General features: G+C 40.6%; 3 protein-coding genes across 3 annotated transcripts in view; 1 reads left to right on the forward strand and 2 right to left on the reverse strand.

Annotated features, from left to right (window-relative positions):
* Positions 1-8,185, reverse strand: part of LOC121568271 (myelin protein zero-like protein 2) — a 30,551-nt gene extending 22,366 nt beyond the window's left edge. The window contains exon 1 of the mRNA XM_041878827.2: positions 7,938-8,185. Within this exon, the coding sequence (XP_041734761.1) occupies positions 7,938-8,064 (127 nt within the window). The 5' untranslated portion in view covers positions 8,065-8,185. The remainder of the gene's footprint in view (positions 1-7,937) is intronic.
* Positions 8,186-11,106: 2,921 nt separating this feature from the next.
* Positions 11,107-14,268, forward strand: LOC121568272 (T-cell surface glycoprotein CD3 epsilon chain). Its single transcript, XM_041878829.1, has 5 exons — positions 11,107-11,345; positions 12,742-12,957; positions 13,059-13,196; positions 13,444-13,499; positions 13,805-14,268. Exons 1-5 carry the CDS (start codon positions 11,273-11,275, stop codon positions 13,859-13,861), a joined length of 540 nt encoding a protein of 179 aa, XP_041734763.1. The 5' UTR covers positions 11,107-11,272; the 3' UTR covers positions 13,862-14,268.
* A 3,104-nt stretch (positions 14,269-17,372) lies between these two features.
* On the reverse strand, positions 17,373-22,458 carry LOC121568273 (T-cell surface glycoprotein CD3 delta chain). The gene is made up of 7 exons (XM_041878830.1): positions 22,352-22,458; positions 21,880-21,956; positions 21,652-21,672; positions 19,285-19,458; positions 18,948-19,088; positions 18,459-18,526; positions 17,373-18,274 (listed from the first exon to the last, which is right to left on the reverse strand). The coding sequence occupies exons 2-7, from the start codon at positions 21,929-21,931 to the stop codon at positions 18,215-18,217; spliced, it is 516 nt and encodes a 171-aa protein (XP_041734764.1). The 5' UTR covers positions 21,932-21,956; positions 22,352-22,458; the 3' UTR covers positions 17,373-18,214.
* Positions 22,459-23,080: the final 622 nt, after the last annotated feature.

Below are 23,080 nucleotides of genomic sequence, written 5' to 3' on the forward strand. Positions count from 1 at the left end.
GCTTTGGAACATTCTCAGCACATTTAAGGAACTTGACAAAAAAAACGTATTTTCTTGGTATTTCATTACTTTAACAGAACATTTCCTAAAAGTTCAAACATGATTACATTTAATTTCAATTTTGGTAATGTTCTAGGAACGTTCTCCAACTGGTTTGACATTGGGAATGTTCTCAAATAGTTCAGAGGACATTAAGAAACAACCTTCTTCTGTGGGAATTTCAGTACTTCAGCCTAACGTTTCCTACAGGTTTCCAGATGATTCTATTTAAAATAATGTTCTCAAATTGTTCCGAGAACGTTATGAAACAACGCTGAGAATTTCAGCATAACGTTTCCTACAGTTTTTCTCATGGTTCTATTTACATTTACGTCATTTAGCAGACGCTCTTATCCAGAGCGACTTACATTATTTTTATTTTTTTTCATACCCCCTGTGGGAAACGAACCCACAACCCTGGCGTTGCAAACGCCATGCTCTATCAACTGAGCTACATCCCTGCCGGCCATTCCCTCCCCTACCCTGGACGACGCTGGGCCAATTGCGCGCCGCCCCATGGGTCTCCCGGTCACGGCCGGCTACGACAGAGCCTGGATTCGAACCAGGATCTCTAGTGACACAGCTAGCACTGCGATGCAGTGCCTTAGACCACTGCGCCACTCAGTCATTTAAAAAAAAACTTTCCATAAAAACCACTAGAAAACTTTAGTAACGTTCAGAGAATGTTCTAAGAATGTTATTTTAAATATATATATACATTCCATGCTCAGCATCAACAAAACTCTCTCAATCCTCTATCTTTTTAAGTGTGTTCAGGTGTGTTGACCGCGCCTACTAATTAGCCACACCTGATCTTAATGAGTAATTCCATGGATAGAGAACATAGGGTCGAATCTCACTGATGCCGTGCCGCAATAAAAAATACATGTGTTCGCATGATTAATGCCTAAGCAAATTAATTTCCATGTATCCTATCTGTGCTAGGAGATCAAAACAGTTAACCCAAACTAAGTCTTATTAAAACATGTTCTGAGAACGTTATTTAATTACTTTCAAATAACCTATAAGTTGCGTTCTCAGAACATTAACAAAACCTCCCAGGAAAACTTTTAGGAAACCATAGTAAAACTTTGTTAGAATCTCCCTGCAACCTAAAAATGAGTGTTCCCAGAACAGGCAAAATGTTCACTTCCATTCTCAGAATGTTTACAACAACAAAAAAATCTGTATTACCCAATATGGTGTAATTGCAGACCACAATTAGGGGCATTCTTGACGTGGTCATTCCTCGATAACAAGAAACGGCCATTGGTACCTGCCATTGGTCAGTTCCGGTGTTATGAGACTGATGGTTTCTCGACACAGATGATTTGTTTACATAGCAGGTTAAGATAATTAACGTGGCAAGTTAGGTGAATTAGTGTGGCAGGTTAGGAGAATAGTTAGGGTTAGGCTTAGCTACAATGCTACAGTTGTCAACAACTGTTGTCCCCGACACGAAATAAATGGCCATGGACCAATGGCAAGCATCATTGGATTTAACTTGATATCAAGAAGGGGTCTGTAATTAAACCCTTCTCATTTTACTGATCAGGAAACGTTTGGCTTCGTTCCCAGAACCAATGGGAAACCAAAAACATACGTTTCCACAACTTCCAAGGAACCAAATGTGCTAGCTGGGACCCTGTAGGGGAAATCATTGGGAACAGCCAGAGAGATTGGAGATTATGATGTTAAGGGGATGTTTATTTGTTTGTCCGTCTTTCTGTCCGTTGGGCTCGTTTGCTTGTTTATGATTCGAATCGGGACATTGATTTCTAGCGTCTACTGACCACACCCATTGTCCAGTGAAAAAGTAGGAATACCCATGCTAAAGAAGTATGAATAATCCACATTCTGTGAGTCATTGTCATCCTTGTGTAGATATAATTTATTACAGCAGTGACGCACTTTGGGATTACATATTACTTTCTCAGGGCATTTAGCAATATGAATTAACATGTTCCTTCAATTGCTCTAACTCGGTTGCTTGAATCTGTCAGTATTAACTTTTCCCTGCATATCGTTTAACCCGAGGTCAGTTTATATTATCAATTAGTCTCTCTCTCTCTCTCTCTCTCTCTCTCTCTCTCTCTCTCTCTCTCTCTCTCTCTCTCTCTCTCTCTCTCTCTCTCTCTCTCTCTCTCTCTCTCTCTCTCTCTCTCTCTCTCTCTCTCTCTCTCTCTCTCTCTCTCCCTCTCCCTCTCCCTCTCTCTCTCTCGCTCTCTCTCTCTCTCTCTCTCTCGCTCTCTCTCTCTCTCTCTCTCTCTCTCTCTCTCTCTCTCTCTCTCTCTCTCTCTCTCTCTCTCTCTATCTCTCTCTCTCTCTCTCTCTCTCTCTCTCTCTCTCTCTCTCTCTCTCTCTCTCTCTCTACAGCTGTGCTGGACCTGTTTTGGTTGAGGGGGTCATCAAATAAAATATTTTGTTGTGAAGATTGTCTGCTGTTGGAATTAGTCTATAAGGTCTCTGTGAATACCTGCATACAGTAGCAATTAAATTGGTGTTATGGCTGTATATGTGTTAATAATCATCAAATAACTTCAATCAATCAATCTGCTGCATTATAGTCATTGATTGATTAATGTTATCAACACAGTACAGAGTCCCTTCCTTACCAATAGTTCACTATTTGATTAAATGTACTGTAGGTGCAAATCTAACGAGTTGTTGTTACTTAATGTGAATACAAGGAATGGTTGCCTCTTTCATCAACGGTGAGATTTACATTGGATCTGGAAGAACAATGTAAGGCAACTCAACCAATCGGCACGGCTCTTCCCTCGGACTCGGGAAATTGTGTTCATTACATTATTTCCTAGATCATGTCTGTGTTGGTTTTTCTTCCCCTTTTATGACCAGACTCCTAGTCCACTGGAGGAAACCTGACTCTCTTACAGGTTTGGAGGAAGAAACACTAGGGCCGGGTTTCCTACACACAACAAGACAAAGCCTAAGAAGACTACAAAGATTCTCTTCGCTCCTTTGTGGGCAGAGATTTCACAAGCACAGGTTACGTTTACAAGAGCTCTTTCATAGTGGGAGGGAGGAGCTGAGTTCAGGTAACAACCTGTGTTCACAGGCCAGGCTACATACTCTCGCTACATACTCTCACTATCACTCTCACTCTCTCTCTGTCTCTCACACACACAGTAGCGGTGTATGGGTAAAATCACCGGGGAAGCCAATCCAGAAAAAATAAGCCATATTACAACCTATGTGTTGTCATAATTGAGTTGTTTGCTCTATAACCTGTTAGTTCATATGCCGTGACATTGTGCTATGTAGGCCTAAGGCCGAGACAATAAGAAGAAACAGTGGCAGAATAAATTCAATCACACATTTGTTTCATTACAAAACCGGAGAGCAACATCTGTCCGTTGTAGTCCACAAAACGTATTGCATGTAACAAACAGTTACATGACCTACAGCTGCCTCCACTATTCCAGCACCATTTCAACTTCAACATTTCAAAATCATCTCACCTATGCTTAGTCTAATACAGTGATAAACTAAAAGATACCAAAAACGATTTAGTCCAATCAACTGAAGCTAAATATGATGTGGCTATCCATGGTATTGATTTATTTTCTGTGTGTGTGTGTGTGTGTGTGTGTGTGTGTGTGTGTGTGTGTGTGTGTGTGTGTGTGTGTGTGTGTGTGTGTGTGTGTGTGTGTGTGTGTGTGTGTGTGTGTGTGTGTGTGTGTGTGTGTGTGTGTGTGTGTGTGTGTGTGTGTGTGTGTGTGTGTGTGTGGTCGTGCAAGTAGAAAAAACATGTTGAATCACCCTACTTGTAGAAAAACACTATTTCCTATTGCCTAAACAGTCTATGACTCTGTCATACAGTACACACTTTTAGTTTTTGTTGTCCTAGGCTACCTGGCTAAAATACTTGCTTGCTAGCCTAACTTCCTTCCTTTCATACACCAGGCCAGCTAGTTAACACTAGCCTACTACATCTAGCTACATGTTGAACTTCCATCCTCTCAGGCCAGGGGCACAATGTATGAATTTATGTTTGGATCAGAATCGCCGTTATAATAAATGTACTTAATTCTCCAGTACAGAGAATTAAGCAAAACCACAAGTCCAAATTCCTATCTCCGTCCATGGCTAATTTAGGAAAGGGATGATTTTAGCTAGCTAGCTAGCCACCGGAAGACAACTACACAACGAGATGCAACAATTATTTATTTTTTCTGTCAATAATGTGATTGGTCTGAAGCCAAATCCAAACAAGAAAAATTATTTTGTACATTTTTTTCTTGGTCAATTTTTGGGGATAGAATGGCTTCCCTTGGCAGCCATGAATACATGCCACTGCACACACACCACACACAAAATCTTGCTCTCTCCCTCTCTCCCTCTCGTTCTTTCTACACCCCTCTCTCTCTCTCTCTCTCTCTCTCTCTCTCTCTCTCTCTCTCTCTCTCTCTCTCTCTCTCTCTCTCTCTCTCTCTCTCTCTCTCTCTCTCTCTCTCTCTCTCTCTCTCTCTCTCTCTCTCTCTCTCTCTCTCTCTCTCTCCTTACTTCCATCCCTCTCTCCCCCTTTTTTCTGAATTCAGGGGTGAAATGTCAGACTACAATTAATCTTGTAGTATTGGCCAGGAGAAGTATGTTTACGATAAGAAAGGATAAAAGTTTAATCCATCAAACCTCGTCTCCCACCTCGGCCTCAACGCTGACTCAAGCAGTTCTCCACAGATTGTTGTTTTGGAGTAAAGTGCATTTTTTGAAAGTATTTTAAGTGGGCCTAGGTCCAACCCAACAAACTCACTACCGCCCACACCAATAACACTCAGAAGAAAACTTTTCGGGGTGTGGATAACTTTGGAGCAGATATTATATGTAATCTTGCCCCAGGGACTCCATAAAACATATTGGTGACACTTTACTTCACCCAGTGTCATAACACGTTATGACATGGTCATAACCATGTCATAATATGTCATAACAGCTGACATAATTTGTGATAACATAGTCATAACCAATATATTTACACCTGTTGTGACATATATTGTGTTATTTTTTCCCTGCCAAGAAAAAGTTTGTTTCTTAAATGCTTTGTTGTTGCTGTAATGAATTCTTTACAGTCCTGTTTTTTTTATCATACACTGTATGATACTGTCATGAAGCATTATGACCATCCTGTCTTGTTTTACTTGGACTAAGAAAACACTTCATGACACTGTTCAGAAGCATTATGACAATCCTAATCATATAATCCAGATAGGCCTATCACGTACCTGCCCTTATGTCAGTCATCAGTCAAAAAGAGGGTGTCTTGTCCTGCTCCTGAAATCCGAGTTCCAGGCAGCAGAGCATTGAGGTAGATGCATGTCTGACATCAATGCGTGCGCAATTACAATGATAATTTCATATGGACAATTTCAGAAAATGTTATAAAACATAAACATACTGTTGATACGTAGGCTATTGTGTAATGGAATGTGTTGCCTTGTGTGGTAGGTTTTGTGGGTTTTGACACTCTTATGTAGGTGTCATAACCAGCCATAAAATAACGCAATATATGTCACAACAGGTCTAATATAATATATATATATATATCTAAATATATGTAATGACAGTGTTATGACCATATTATAACAGGTTATGACAGGTTATGACAAGTTATGTCAGCTGTTATGACATATTATGACATGGTTATGACCATGTCACAACGTGTTATGATGCTGGGTGTCAAGTACAGTGTTACCAACATGGTACATTATTTAGCTGTTTCCTGATTAATTAATAAACAACATCAGATGAGTCAGATGAGCAATCTGAAATTACTGGAACTGGTTTATTTTTCCTGAGGAAACCCACTAGATTTAACTGGAAGTCCTTTTGTTTACATTATTGACAAATAGTTTTGAGAACAACAGAACTGTTCCCACAACAACTTTATCTTGCACAGGGAAGTGGATATGAAATCAAATAATTGTTTCAGCTTAGGGCCAAACCCATTCTCATAAAAAAATCATCAGGAGTTTTAAGAGTGGCTTTGCATTGAAAGCCCCGGAAAGCAGTTTCACCCTTTGACTTCATGAGGTTAGCTTATAGGGTGGAACTTGAGATAGACCAAGTGACTATCAACTGTGCCCCTGGGCTGCCCATTCACTTCATGCATAAAAAAGTGTGTTGACTGTTTAGCATGTCAAAAACCTTTCCTTAGTGATATTGACCCTGTACTAATAACAGTGGTGCAAAAGAAGTGGCCCTTCTCTATTATGGCAAATTAGATGTGATCAACTATGCCAAAATGGCCAACCAAATATCTGGAGGTTACGTAACCAGCACAGGCAATTCATTGTTGCTCTGAAGTCATGTGTGTGTGTGTGTGTGTGTGTGTGTGTGTGTGTGTGTGTGTGTGTGTGTGTGTGTGTGTGTGTGTGTGTGTGTGTGTGTGTGTGTGTGTGTGTGTGTGTGTCAAGATGGTACACGTGAATGTCAAGGCAAGCCGACACATGCATGATTGTGTGTCTGTGAGCTCTCACGCTCCGCAATAGGCTGGTTGACAGGAAAGAAAAGAAAGGAAACCCAGTCATGGCGAGAAATAACATTTATCACCAATGGCAGAATATCACGTAAATGGTTAAGAGAGTATTGTGACAGCTTCCTGTTGATGTTTTAGCTAAACAGGGAAACAGGGATGTTTACAATATCTAAACAACTTCTCTCTCTGGCCTGGAGTAGTCCTAAACAGCCTAGAGTGAATTAACGAGCTCCTCTTTATAGGTCTAAAATAAGATTTTTCCTCAACCGCCTAGGCTACTATAATGCAGACGACAGGCATGAGTTTGATTCTGAATATAAATAAATATAAATGATTCCCATGGGGGGAGGGGTGTCATGTCTGTGATCAAGAAAATGTATGTGAACATTTGAAAGAGTGAGAGTTTATACAATTGAGTGAGCGATTGTTTGTTGTTCAATATTGCCAGTAAATTGCTCAATATTGTCTATCTTTATTTGCACAATTAGTCAGGCACTCTGTTAATATGAATTAATTAATGCTCGCCACATCATGTCTATGTAAACCTAAGCAGCTTGCTGCTTTGCACCTATGCATATAATCCATTTATAGCATACAGTTGGACACTTCCAGAGATTATGTCAAGGTTAAATAGGCCTACAGTTCTCCAGAGGAATATCAGTGATGCCCACCAGTGCATGAAACTAAAAACCTGTGAATTAACTGCAATTAGTCCAGCATGCTCAGTTGTATACATGTTAACTAAATAGCCTAAAGTTTGACCTATTTTCATTGTCATCTGTTTATTACATATCCACTGAGGGTCTTTGTGTATCTGCCAAGATAGTAGCTCATATGAGCCACTAGTGACATCCTTTGGCTTGTTCACGGGAAACAGGTGGAACTTCCTACCGGGCAGTCAAAATCTCGGAGCCATTTGCTAGCACGCAAGCACGGATACACATGATCAAAAGCAAGAAACGAATTGTTGCATGAAGCCTCAAGACAATGCGTCTTTGCCTCAATACCGACAAATACGGTAAAGTCATTAAGGGGATAGTCAAATTGCATTTTATAATCACGTCGGATTGCTCAGACGACCAACCCTATGCCAGCGCATGTTGCCAAGTTCCCACTTCACTTTGACGAACCGGTATGCGTAAATGTTTTCAACACTTTACTGTTCTCATGCATAGCACAGCTACTCCCACATCTCACGACACCCTCGTATGATGTGTAGAGTGAGGGATGTAACAAAATAATTACTGATCCAACATAACCTAATCATATGATCTAAACTGCTATAACCAGAGATGAATAATACCCACAATTACTATTCTCTTGGACTAGTTTCCATTGTATGGATTCATTCAAAGTTAGTAGAGAAGGACTAAAATTCGAAATAATTTCTCAGCACACTCACCTGAAGTTGCTAGTCCGGACAAGAGGACGAGGAGATAAAACCGCGTTACGCACATTGGAAAAGGTGTCCGGAGTCGACCCAATTGCCCAGACCCTTGTGGAGTCCCCACTAACCCCCTGAATAACATCTAAATGGACTGGACACTTCGATTCTATAAACTCGGTGAACTCTTCTGGACCTGTAGTTTAGACTGTCTGTAAACCCCAATCCAAACCGCACTGACAAGCGGTCTCAGCCGATGTGGGACACGTCTCAACCTGCCACTGCCTTCATCGTTTCGACGCCCTCCCACCCGTGACCTTTCCCAGGCAGTTATAACATTTACTCCATTTTTATGAAGTTGAAGGTGACTAATCTTCTTGTCCATCCTGTTGAGACACTAAACTTTTCGGATTCCACCCACTGGTTGAATCAACCTTAACGTTGTTTGAACCAAAGTGAAATAGTCGTTGAATTGACGTCTGTGCCCAGTGGTCATTTTTACTGTCATTCCATTCCAAGACTGCATTTCTGGTGCTATTTCTGGATTTTGTCTGAGTGCACTGTTGAGTAAATCCTATAGCAGGTCTCCTCTTCTCTCCTCTCATCAATGATAGGCTACTTGCTAATGCATTATTGAGACCAGACCATAGTAAAAAAAGGTTTTTGTTCCATGTACAGTGCATTAGGAAAGTATTTAGACCCCTTGACCTTTTCCACATTTTGTTACCTTACAGCCTTATTCTAAAATATATTAAATTGCCCCTCCCTCATCAATCTACACACAATACCCCATAATGACAAAGTAAAAACAGGTTTTTAGAATTTTTTGCAAATGTATTTAAAAACACACACAAAAACGGAAATATCACATTTACATAATTATTCAGACCCTTTACTCAGTACTTTATTGAAGCACCTTTGGCAGCGATTACAGCCTCAAGTCTTCTTGGGTATGACGCTACAAGCATGGCACACCTGTATTTGGGGAGTTTCTCCCATTCTTCTCTGCAGATCCTCTCAAGCTTTGTCAGGTTGGTTGGGGAGCATCGCTGCACAGCTATTTTCAGGTCTCTCCAGAGATGTTCGATCGGGTTCAAGTCCGGGCTCTGCCTGGGCCACTCAAGAACATACAGAGACTTGTCCCAAAGCCACTCCTGCGTTGTCTTGGCTGTGGGCCGATGTCCTGTTGGAAGGTGAACATTTGCCCCAGTCTGAGGTCCTGAGTGCTCTGGAGCAGGTTTTCATCAAGGATCTCTCTGTACTTTGCTCCATTCATCTTTCCCTGAAGCCTGACTAGTCTCCCAGTCCCTGCCGCTGAAAAACATCCCCACAGCATGATGCTGCCACCACCATGCTTCACCGTAGGGATGTTGCCAGGTTTCCTCCACACGTGACGCTTGGCATTCAGGCCAAAGAGTTCAATTTTGGTTTCATCAGACCAGAGAATCTTGTTTCTCATGGTCTGAGAGTCCTTTAGGTGCCTTTTGGCAAACTCCAAGTTGGCTGTCATGTGCCTTTTACTGAGGAGTGGCTTCAGTCAGGCCACTCTACCATAAAGGCCTGATTGCTGGAGTGCTGCTGAGATGGTTGTCCTTCTGGAAGGTTCTCCCATCTCCACAGAGAAACGTTGGAGCTCTGTCAGAGTGACCATCAGGTTCGTAGTCACCTCCCTGACCAATGCCCTTCTCCCCCAATTGCTCAGTTTGGCTGGGTGGCCAGCTCAGCTCTTGGTGGTTCCAAACTTCTTCCATTTAGGAATGATGGAGGCCACTGTGTTCTTGGGGACCTTCAATGCTGCAGAAATGTTTTGGTACCCTTCCCCAGATCTGTGCCTCAACACAATCCTGTCTCTGAGCTCTACGGACAGTTCCTTCGACCTCATGGCTTGGTTTTTGCTCTGATATGCACTTTCAACTTTGGGACCTTATATAGACAGGTGTGTGCCTTTCCAATCAATTGAATTTACCACAGGTGGACTCCAAACAAGTTGTAGAAACATCTCAAGGATGATCAATGGAAACAGGATGCACCTGAGCTCAATTTCAAGTCTCATAGCAAAGGGGTATTTTATTATATATATATTTTTAAATGTGCAAACATTTCTAAAAACCTGTTTTCGCTTTGTCATTATGGGGTATTTTGTGTAGATTGATGAGATTGTTTAAAAAAGATCAATTTTAGAATAAGGGTGTAACGTAACAAAATGTGGAAAAACTCAAGGGGTCTGAATACTTTCCGAATGCACTGTAGGCCCACTATCATGCCTACTTATAGCCTACCTTCTCCATATCCTCATCATACCTCCCTGTCCCTTCAACTGACATTCGTTGCAAATGTTTGGAATAGAATGCTGACCTTTGAAATATTAATGAATAGGCCATATGTTTGATGTTTTGATGGCCACCTAGTACAGTTTACATTGTAACTAGCTATGCAGCTAAAATAAGTATTTTATTACCAATTCACCAACCAAGTAATGTATTACTGTATATGACATTTGTCAAACTTTTCACTTACAGTACTGAGTACATTTGAAACCCCACCTCTTTAAGGAATACCTGGGATAGGATAAAGTCATCCTTCTAGCCCACCCCCAAAAAAAAAAAAAAGTGGTTGTAAAGTGGTTATCCCAATGGCTATAAGGTGAATGCACCAATTTGTAAGTCGCTCTGGATAAGAGCGTCTGCTAAATGACGTAATTGTAAATGTACTCATCATTACAGTAGTTCACTGACTGAATCCAGCAGGGGGCACAACTGTCCTATGGTGTGGCTTGTGTCACCATCCAAAGATTCTCAATATTAAGTTGGCCTACCCCTGTTGCCAGTTTCTTCTTTATAGTACATACTGTATTTTTCATTATATATGTATACATATATAAATATATTTTGTCTAAATATTGGCTATTACTACACAACATAAAAAAACACCTTCAAAGACACAATATAGTAAATGTGATTTGAAGTTGGATCACACATTCAAAATAATGAATATGCTGTTCAATTATTATACTTTTTAAAAATCATTTAGTTAACTACTAAATTACAATATTTCTATATTCAGTGTAAACCTATGGAAAGATGTGTGTAACAACAGAACAATCAAAACCTCATCTTGACAAAATGTCTTCCTGTTAGAGCGAGAGCGAGAGCGAGAGAGAGAGCGGAGAGAGAGAGAGAGAGAGAGAGAGAGAGGCAAAGAGAGAGCTGGATTTGAGAGAACGGTTGATTTTTCTAAATACAACATTTTCAGCCTATATTCACATAAGAAGTACTGTAAATCTCCAGCAATTAAGTTCAGACAGAAGAAAGTAATAAACATACACTTGACTTACCTTGAGAGACAGAGAAGACATGAACAGAGTTAACATGAATGGTGTGCTCATCTTCATGCTCGCCATCATTGCTGTGGAGGGACACAAATCAGGTTGAGATGTTTGTCTTTGTTCAAATCAGTTGTCCTATATTTACATTTATTACAATGTAGAGATTGGTTGTATGAAAGAAAAAAAAATGGTTTAGGTATATATTGAAAGTATTTACAGTTTTTCTCAATAGTGTGCAAGCAATTCTGGGATCTGTGTTGAAATGTATCTATAGCAGAACAGCAATGATCAAATACTCAAATATCTTAACAGAACTTCTGTTTATTGACTTAGTACCTGACTTGCATATCTTAGACCACCTTTTGCAAAACTTTAAATACAAATGTCATCAGTGAATGCAAAATTCACTGTTAAGTGTTTTGTTAAAGAATATTAACACATTGTTTTCATCAGAAGATAAATGTTTCCGGCAATCAGTAACTACTACCGCACGAAAGTCTCCCATCAGTGTCATATCATGTACAATATATGGAAAGATCTAGGCAATGGGGACTGTGTACTTGTTATGATTTTTCAAAATATTGCAGACATGCAGAGATGCAGATGATGAAGTTGGGTTACTTTTACGTAACTTTGGGTTACTCCTAAGTCATCATCTCTAACATTGTGTCCTTCCATTATAGAGCTTTGCTTTGATGTGTATTTAGGCCTATACATTCATATCAGGTGTGTTCCTCCATTGTATTCACCTTGCCTTATTTCGATTGTGGATTGTGTTTCGGTGCACCAATGAAAAGTCTACAAAACTATAAGCAAACCAACCTTTGTATTGAATACATGGAATTGGATTGTGATGATACCGATGAATGAATCCTGCACACAATGTGCTTTAAAAATTAAAAATTAAAAAACATAATCAGGAATAATATTTTATGTCTGAAATTGTTTGGAGAAATGTGTAAAAGGATAATAATTGCCCATAATTCTGCACTTTTAAATAGTTGTACTTAAATTTTGATCATCATAATTTAGTGACCGCAAAGGAAATGTGATCTTTAAAAGACAGACTAACTTTCTGTTTTGTCTGCTTGGACTCAAGAGATACTGTAAGTATAGTTGCTTTATTCATTTTGCAGGCAGTCGTGTTCTTTTGTTGAATGTATTTGTAATTTTGACGGTATAATATGGTTTTGATAAATGTACTGTATATGTTTTGAGAAGGCAACTGCAGTTTGAAAACCCATTTACTGTTTTGCAAAAGGCCATAGAGTTATGTGTGCTGTGGACTCTGTTTTGAAAATCGACAACATTGTTACAAAAAAATGCTTGTACGCGATTGAGAAAAACTGTAAGTTTGAATGTCTTGTTTGGTGTCAATTCAATGATTCAATGTTAGTTTAAAAAGTTAGCTGTTCAGTAAATAATTGTTCCTATGTATTAAATAAGTAAGTATAATGAGTCTTGTACGTAGAAAATGTCAATTGTTTTTCTTTTCAGGGTCTGTATCCTTCTGGAGAAAAACTGTTACTATGACATGTCCTGAGGGTGGATTAAGGAATAAGGATGGCTCCTCAATTACATTATATCATGATGTGGGTGATAAAAATAAAACAATCATAAAGGACTATGTGGAAAACGATAATAGACATTATTACTGTGATACAAAATTAAGTCCTCCAAATGGAAGTTATCACATTTACATCAAAGGAAAAGGTAAGAAATGCCTTCTTTTACCTTCTTCCCTTCATACACCCTTCCCGTGTTTTAACATAATTTAATTACTAACCCTATCTGTATTGTTTTTGGTATTGCAGTGTGTGAGAACTGCTTTGAGCTGGATGCGACTCTGGTTGTCAAGGTCATGGTTGGGGACCTGCTGGTGACAGGAGGGGTCATCCTCATTGTCTATCTCTGGGCTCAGAAGAAGTCTGGACCTGCTGCACCCCAAAAACGTAATGCTATTACCATCTGATTATCCATCAGCCACCAGTGGCACTTGGTGATAAGGAACGCTCTCGACTATTTAATTTGACCATGCCCATGACTGTTCAACAGCAAAGTATTCAGAGATCATAAAAATGTACATTCCCTGTGACATAGTAAACACAGAGTATTGATCATTTGTTATAAACGTTCAGTACAGTGAATCGTTTATTCATTAATTAATTAATAGTAATTTATATTTGGTTTTCCCCTTAGCGACTTCCCGCTCAGCAGGCCGTGGCCCACCAGTGGTGCCGAGTCCTGACTATGAGGTAGGCCGTCTACCTCCTTGTCTATCTCTCCAGCTCTACATCTCTCCATCCGTATCTGCTACCTATCCTTCATTCCACATCTCCTGGTTAGCTAATGTCTGTCAGTATTTTAGGGAGATGATCTAGGCTAGCTATTCACTCTACTTCTGGTGAAGATGCATAAAAAAGTGTGGTTTTGCAATGGAAACTGATCTGTGAATCTGACTTAAACTGGTCTGAGAATCTAACTTAAACTGATCTGTGTATCTGACTTAATTAACAACAACAAATAGCTTCACCTAAAGCCTTTATTTTCCCCCTGACAGTCCCTTAGCGCGGCAACCCGCAGCACAGATATCTACGCTACCCACAGGACTGGATAGACTGTCCTCTCACCAGACCACACCTGTTCTCTAGGACCACTCTGATGCCCCAGACCAGCAGACCTCAGCTCACCCTGCCATCAAAGAGGAGGGGAGAAGGCTCTGTAGTGCTTAGCTTAGACTTAAAGAGCTTCTTATTTTTGCTTGATGTGTAAAAAGTGTGATATTATGATTTAGTTAAAACTGTAGTTTAGAATTACTGTAACTAGTGATAATAGTGATCAATGTAGTGTTGCTCTGGAAAATAGAGATATAAAGATAGGAAGATCTTTGTAAATACTTTAAGATGTTTGCTGTACTGAAAACAACTTGTACATAGCTGTGATCTACTGTTGTCCTTTGGGTGGTGGACCATTCTTGATACACGGGAAACTGTTGAGCGTGAAAAACCCAGCAGCGTTGCAGTTCTTGACACATTCAAACCGGTGCGCCTGGCACATACTACCATACCCCGTTCAAAGGCACTTAAATATTTTGTCTTGCCCATTCACCCTCTGAATGGCACACACACAATCCATGTCTCAATCCATGTCAAGGCTTAAAAATCCTTCTTTAACCTGTCTCCCTTCATCTACACTGATTGGTGGATTTAACAAGTGACGTCAATAAGGGATCATAGCTTTCACCTGGATTCACATGGTCAGTCTATGACATGGAAAGAGCAGGTGTTCTTAATGTTTTGTACACCTAGAGTATTAGCACATATACAGTTCTATTTTGCATTGATCCTATCTACTTCATTGTGACACAAAGGAAATGTTTGTTTTATTAAGTGTAGTGTCATTCGACTAAAGAGTCTATGTAGTTTGCGGTTCTTTATCTTCAGTCGGCTCTCATGATCTGAGCCGCAGATGCCTGCACCCCTTACGCCTACAGTAAATGATGGTGGATGATTGGCCAGGTCTCTCTGTTGCTAATCATGAGGTTCTCATCGGAAACATTTCACATATGAGTGTAGGCAGACTTTACTTACCCTCATCAGTGGAAAGAAAATGTTTTTTTCTGCCTTACACAAACTTTGTATTGCAAGAATGTAGTGGAAACAATGTCTATTTGATGTATTTTTTTCTCTTTTGACAAGAATAAAGACCTTACGACATTCAAGTGTAGGTGTCTATAGTTGTTTCCCACAGTTTTAGATAGATCAATCCAGCCCTGCACTTACACAGCTGATTCAGCTAATGATGGTCCAGAGTGAAGACCATGAACATGGTGTGTGTACACCTGGAACACTGGAGTGAATGGTATCTGTTAGATCTGATCAACTGTCGTTACTTTGGGGAATTTGAGTGTTGTTAAATGTGTATGTTTTCAAGTTTGGTTGATTTGTTTGTGTGTGTGTGAGTGTGTACGTTTATGTGTGTGTGTGTGGGAGTGATGTGAGCTTGGATGTGCGGTGGTTGGTTGTGTATGCTGTGAGCTCTGTGTTGTTTGAGCGCTTCCGTTTGATCACCTCTCTAAGCTCCGTTAGGAAACCGCACTTTGTAGACTAGCAGCAGTTAACCCCCATAACCACACTCGAAAAGCATCGCACGTACAGTGGGGAGAACAAGTATTTGATACACTTCAACTGTGAGAGACGAAAATCCAGAAAATCACATTGTATGATTTTTAAGTAATTAATTTGCATTTTATTGCATGACATAAGTATTTGATCACCTACCAACCAGTAAGAATTCCAGCTCTCACAGACCTGTTAGTTTTTCTTTAAGAAGCCCTCCTGTTCTCCACTCATTACCTGTGTTAACTGCACCTGTTTGAACTCGTTACCTGTATAAAAGACACCTGTCCACACACTCAATCAAACAGACTCCAACCTCTCCACAATGGCCAAGACCAGAGAGCTGTGTAAGGACATCAGGGATAAAATTGTAGACCTGCACAAGGCTGGGATGGGCTACAGGACAATAGGCAAGCAGCTTGGTGAGAAGGCAACAACTGTTGGCGCAATTATTAGAAAATGGAAGAAGTTCAAGATGACGGTCAATCACCCTCGGTCTGGGGCTCCATGCAAGATCTCACCTCGTGGGGCATCAATGATCATGAGGAAGGTGAGGGATCAGCCCAGAACTACACGGCAGAACCTGGTCAATGACCTGAAGAGAGCTGGGACCACAGTCTCAAAGAAAACCATTAGTAACACACTACGCCGTCATGGATTAAAATCCTGCAGCGCACGCAAGGTCCCCCTGCTCAAGCCAGCGCATGTCCAGGCCCGTCTGAAGTTTGCCAATGACCATCTGGATGATCCAGAGGAGGAATGGGAGAAGGTCATGTGGTCTGATGAGACAAAAATATAACTCCACTCGCCGTGTTTGGAGGAAGAAGAAGGATGAGTACAACCACAAGAACACCATCCCAACCGTGAAGCATGGAGGTGGAAACATCATTCTTTGGGGATGCTTTTCTGCAAAGGGGACAGGACGATTGCACCGTATTGAGGGGAGGATGGATGGGGCCATGTATCGCGAGATCTTGGCCAACAACCTCCTTCCCTCAGTAAGAGCATTGAAGATGGGTCGTGGCTGGGTCTTCCAGCATGACAACGACCCGAAACACACAGCCAGGGCAACTAAGGAGTGGCTCCGTAAGAAGCATCTCAAGGTCCTGGAGTGGCCTAGCCAATCTCCAGACCTGAACCCAATAGAAAATCTTTGGAGGGAGCTGAAAGTCCGTTTTGCCCAGCGACAGCCCCGAAACCTGAAGGATCTGGAGAAAGTCTGTATGGAGGAGTGGGCCAAAATCCCTGCTGCAGTGTGTGCAAACCTGGTCAAGACCTACAGGAAACATACGATCTCTGTAATTGCAAACAAAGGTTTCTGTACCAAATATTAAGTTCTGCTTTTCTGATGTATCAAATACTTATGTCATGCAATAAAATGCAAATTATTTACTTAAAAATCATACAATGTGATTTTCTGGATTTTTGTTTTAGATTCCGTCTGTGTACCTATGATACAAATTACAGATCTCTACATGCTTTGTAAGTAGGAAAACCTGCTAAATCGGCAGTGTATCAAATACTTATTCTCCCCACTGTATCATGTTCTCTGTTCCATTAGAATATCTGACACATTCAGTCTTCCTGTAGAGCAAACCCTCCACTAAAGTTGCTCTCTGTGTGGTAGTAAATGAGTGGAAAGTCAGAACAAAATGACTGACACTTGGTGATCTCATAAAAAGTAGGAGGAAACCAGAAATAACAAGTCACAATCAGTGAACACATAAAAGTAAATGATTTATTGTTACAATTGCAGTCGTTATTTTGTGACCAACTTTCCATTTCATTTGCATTTCATTATTTATATATGTTATTTGTATTTTAGTCACCAGGTTAGTCTCATTGAGATTAAAAACCTATTTTTCAAGATAGACCTGGCCATAATAGAAGCACACAGAGTTTCAGACATAATTACAACATAAAACACAACAATTTAAAAACAGGCAATAATTAATTGGGGAGGTGTGTTGCATCTAGGGGTCAAAACATTGACAGCCCCCCCGCCCCACCCACACTTTATTCTCCACCATAGATTTGACCCTAACTTTAAACTAATTCAAGGACACAAGCTCCTGCAATTTCATGTCCTTTTGTAGCTCGTTCCAATTGGAAGGGCCAGAGAACTGGAATGCTTTTTTACCCAGCTCTGTACGGGCACAGTCAACAAGACAGAGTCCTGTGAGGGTAGCCGATAGCTGTCATTTGTCTGCTAGACAGTGTTTTACAGGTAAAGGGGAGCGGTCTCAGTATGGCCTTATAAATGAAGACGTACCAATGACTTAGTCTCTGAAGAGATAGGGTATGCCAGCCCACTCTCATATAGAGGGTACATTGATGAGTGAGAGCTTTGGAGTGAGTAACAAACCTCAGCTCCCCATTGTACCCCTAAATTCGTCAAACAACATTATCTGTACACATGTTGAAAAAAAGTATCTGCTAGGACTATAAAAGCAACATGGACTGACAAAACAGCCTAAAATAATACACAAATAAATACATGGAAAATGCATGTATGTCCATATACAGTAATATTAACCTTATGAGTCATCATGCCAAATAAATGGTACCAGAAGGAAATCTTAGTTCATGCAAAGCAGTAGAGCAAACTCAACAAAGCAACTGATCAAACAGTCAATGACTGTACATCAAATGGACAATTGAGGGACTTGTCATGATTTAAAAAACATAGGTGCTATGCTAATAAAGAATACTAGTGAAGAACAAGAAGGCCTGCACACTGTTAAAGCTCCCAATTCACCGCTTTAATGACCACGTTTCAATCAGAAACGGATCTTCGACCGGAGCGTAAAGAGTGGGCGGAGCTTCTTGTTATTTACATTTTAGTTCTCTCTTTATCTCCTTTCCGGCAGAGTGCTGTATTCAGATTTGTCCATGCGCCTTTTATTCAGAGGCTGTGAGAAAGAAAGAAAGAAAGAAAGAAAGAAAGAAAGAAAGAAAGAAAGAAAGAAAGAAAGAAAGAAAGAAAGAAAGAAAGACAGACACAAATGGATCAATCCATCGCTATAACTTAATGAGTGTGACATGTTATTTAGTTCATGTCAGGATTGTGGCTTAAAGAAGCCAGGAAACACCTACCTGATAGTGGCCAATGGGGTCTAGGTTTGCACTCGCCTCATTTTGGATGAGCCCCATTTTGCTAGATGCTAGGGGTGAAAGAGAGAAATTGCATTGCATTACATTATTGATTATTTTACATTTACATTTTTGTCATTTAGCAGACGCTCTTATCCAGAGCGACTTACAGGAGCAATTAGGGTTAAGTGCCTTGCTCAAGGGCACGTCGACAGATTTTTCACCTAGTCGGCTCGGGGATTAGAACCAGCGACCTTTCGGTTACTGGCACAACGCTCTTAACCACTAAGCTACCTGCCGCACACATTATGGTCCTCGTGTGTTATTTTTGTATGTTTACTGTGAAACATTTTATTTTTAAGAATAGATAAATGAGAAGTGTTCACTTCATAAACATAAAAATAAAGAAAAGTGGGTAGAGGCTCGTCAGGTATCATTAAAATTTCAATTTCACATACACCCATGTTTTTTCTCCTTTGTGTGGTCACTCACTTTTCTTGCCGGTGGTCATTGTTGCTTTGGGCTGTGAGGCAATGCAATAGACAGCTACTCCAATAAGGACAGTGGCCACCAATTCTCCCATAACCATCGCTACAGCCGCAGCTACATCCAGTTCGATGCAGTTATCACAGGCTGGGAACACACACACACACACAAGCACGCCACCCACGCACACAATACACGCATCCCACGCACACGCGCACACACACAGTACGTACATTATAATGAAATGGGTGTTATAATGGCATAAACACAAAACAAACATTGACTTCTTATATTCTTGTGCCATTTAATTATACATTGAGGGAAATGGTAGTACTGTACTTACTCCGAAATTTCACAAAAATGTTGTGCATTACTCCTGTAATGTTGCATACATACTCCCCTGTGTTTTCGTCCTTGTATTGCAATTCTAGAGACTTTTCATTATTAGAAAACACACCATTAGCACATGTTAGTGTGATCTTGTCAGAGGATTCGACCACGTCTATTTTCAGCTGAGCTAAAGAAATAGAAACACCAGCATTAGATAAGATAGACTGATATGCCCTTTCATTATATTCATGTTTCTCTCCATCTACATTTCCATCATGCTCTGTTTCTGTTATTCAAGCAAAGGCATATAGGCAGACATACAGTCAAGGTCTATAATTATTGGCACCCTTGATAAAGATAAAGAAAAAAGACTGTATGAAATAAATAATACAACTAGTGTGCTGTATTGTATGCTCAAACGAATTATAATATTTTATACTAATACAATTGCACAGAGAAATCATTTTTAAAACATCTAAAAAAGATAGGGGTCAAAATGTAAATACTTTAGCAACCTCCCCTTGCGAGGATAATTACACAGCCTTTTTCTAAATTGTTTTATGAGATTGGAGAATACGTTGGGCGATCAGAGACCTGGCAGTGTGGTGCCAGGACAACAACCTCTCCCTCAACGTCAGCAAGAAAAAAGGAGCTGATTCTGAACTACCGGAAACGGAGGGCCGAGCATGCACATAGACGGGGCTATAGTGGAGCAGGTCAAGAGCTTCAAGTTCCTCAGTGTCCACATCACTAAGGAATTATCGTGGTCCACACACACCAACACAGTCGTGAAGAGGGCACGACAATGCCGCTTCCCCCTCTGAAAAGATTCGACATGGGCCCTCAGATCCTCAAAAGGTTATACAGCTGCACCATTGAGAGCATCTTGACTAGCTGCATCACCGCTTGGTATGGCAACTGCTTGCATCCGACCGCAAAGCGCTACAGAGGGTAGTGCGTACGGCCCAGTACATCACTGGGGCCGAGCTTCCTGCCATCCAGGAACTCTATACCAGGCGTTGTCAGAGGAAGGTCCTAAAAATTGTCGAAGACTCCAGCCACCCAAGTAATTGACTGTTCTCTCTGCTACCGCACGGCAAGCGGTACAGATGCACCAAGTCTGGAACCAACAGGACCCTGAACAGCTTTTAACCTCAAGCCATAAGACCGCTAAATAAACTGAACAAAAATATAAACGCAACATTTAAAGTGTTGGTCCCATGTTTCATGAGCTGAAATAAAATATCCCAGAAATGTTCCATACGCACAAGCTTATCTATCTCAAATTTTGTGCACATCCCTGTTAGTGAGCATTTCTCCTTTGCCAAGATAATCCATCCACCTGACAGGTGTGGCATATCAAGAAGCTGATTCAACAGCATGATCATAACACAGGTGCACCTTGTGCTGGGGACAATAAAAGGCCACTCCAAAATGTGCAGATTTGTCACACAACACAATGCCACAGATGTCTTGAATTTTGAGTGGGGGGAGCAATTGGCATGCTGACTGAAGGAATGTCTACCAGAGCTGTTGCCAGAGAATTGAATGTTCATTTCTCTACCATAAGCCACCTCCAACACGTTTTAGAGAATTTGGCAGTACGTCGAACGGGCCTCACAACCGCAGATCACTTGTATGGGGTCGTGTGGGCGAGCGGTTTGCTGATGTCAGCGTTGTGAAAAGAGTGCCCCATGGTGGTGGTGGGGTTATGGTATGGGCAGGCAGAAGCTACGGACAATGAACACAATTCCATTTTATCAATGACAATTGGAATGCACAGAGATACCATGGCGAGATCCTGAGGCCCATTGTCTTGGCATTCATCTGCCGCCATCACCTCATGTTTCAGCATGATAATGCATGGCCCCATGTTGCAAGGATCTGTACACAATTTCCTGGAAGCTGAAAATGTCCCAGTTCTTCCATGGCCTGCATATTCACCAGACATATCACCCATTGAACATGTCTGGGATGCTCTGGATCGACGTGTACGACAGCGTGTTCCAGTTCCCGCCAATATCCAGCAACTTCGCACAGCCATTGAAGAGGAGCGGGACAACATTCTACAGAGGTCTATTTTCATGTAATCTGACCATAGCACTGGTTCCAATCCAAGTGCCAACACTATGTATCAAACTCCAGGTGGTGCTATGGTCAGGTGAAAAAATATTTTTGTATTATATATTTTATACAGTCTTTGTTGCTAATCTCTATCAATGGTGCCAATAATTATGGTGGGTTTTAGTCAGTTCAGTTAGATAGTTTTGAATACTAAATTAAATTAGGAGAGTTGGGAGAAAACCTGATATATGCCCAGATAATGCCCTAGAATTCATAGTTAGATCAAATCAGGAACTGAACTAATCTGGCCACTTACCTTTCTCTGAATCTATAGGTACTGTAAAAAGAATGGGGGAAAGCATCAGTTAGGCATTTGTGACCTTGACGTCAGTGATCTTGTACTTTTTAATGTCATCCAGCTGATTAATCTAGTCAGGAATAATCAGGAAGTGATCAGAAAAAAATGGTGTGTTGAATAATTTCTGACATACATTTTTTTATGCAGTCTGTCAATCAATTTGTTTCATAGAATCCCAAAACATACCAGTCATGGTCCAAATCACCAACAGATGAGCCAAGAGTATGGTCCCCTTCATTCTGCTTACTCTTCTCTTGATTCTCCTGGGGAAATTAAAGCTGGTGTATCATTTCATACACTGCCATTGTAGGCGGTGTAACCTAAAGAGCCCCTACGTCCATCCCCCAAAAATAGGAAAGAAACCATTTTCTGTCCCTAGTCAGCCATTTTAATTTTATTCAAACTTCTATTTTGTATCATAATAGAAAAATAAATACGTCTTTATTTACTTAATTGAGGCATGAAATATTACAAGAAATAACACCTTTACACAAATATATTGATTTATTGTTGTTTTGTGTCTCATGTGTAATTTTACACATCCTTGGCCTCTAACAAACAATAAATATTGTAAATAAATATTTCTCATGCCAGTGATGCCAACTCTTTAAGCGTCTCTATCAACTCTTTAGAACAGGAGTTCAAAATAAAAACATACCTTAATATTGAATCCGTTCCCCTGTATGTTTCCAAAAAGTCTTCAAAATGTCACCTTCTCTATGGGTCTGTCTGTCTCTATGTCTATGAGGAGGAAGTGAGTATGATTGGTTTATCTTCCGTTACACAAGGGGCTGTATCTGTCTCTATCTGGTACCTCTGTAACTTCTCTGAAATTAGACTGGGTTGGGTTATGGGTGAGGCCACAGCTCGGCATAACTTCAACATGCTGCTTTAGCAAGTACTTTCACTTTTGAAACAACAATGTCCCAATGTTTAATACCATATTTTTTTATAAGGGTAAGAATAATTACATATGGGCCTACAGTAAATTGCTAAACATAATTTAAGAGAGTCTACTGGTTTTAGTATGGAGTATGCTTTTACGACGTAGTAAAACATGATTATGATCATAATCACATTTCTTTAAGAAAGTTATGTCCCAATGATTCTGTTGAAAACCTAAAATCCCTAGTGCTCTGCAGAATGTAGAGGAGCCATGTGAGAAAGACAAAGAGATGATCCCACAAAGCAGTTTCCTGCTTGGCAATGGTAGACCACAACACCCTGCAACCTACAACTGGCACCTGGAACGCAGTCACACTCTCACACTCTCACCCAGGCACTAAGACACAATGCCTCAAACACTACCACCCCTATGTCGACAAAAACAACAATGCACTTACCACAGGTAAGACAGAAAACACTTTTCATGGAAGAATTGCAGTAT

Source organism: Coregonus clupeaformis, chromosome 6 (genome assembly GCF_020615455.1).
Source record: "Coregonus clupeaformis isolate EN_2021a chromosome 6, ASM2061545v1, whole genome shotgun sequence".
Taxonomy (NCBI): Eukaryota; Metazoa; Chordata; class Actinopteri; order Salmoniformes; family Salmonidae; genus Coregonus; species Coregonus clupeaformis.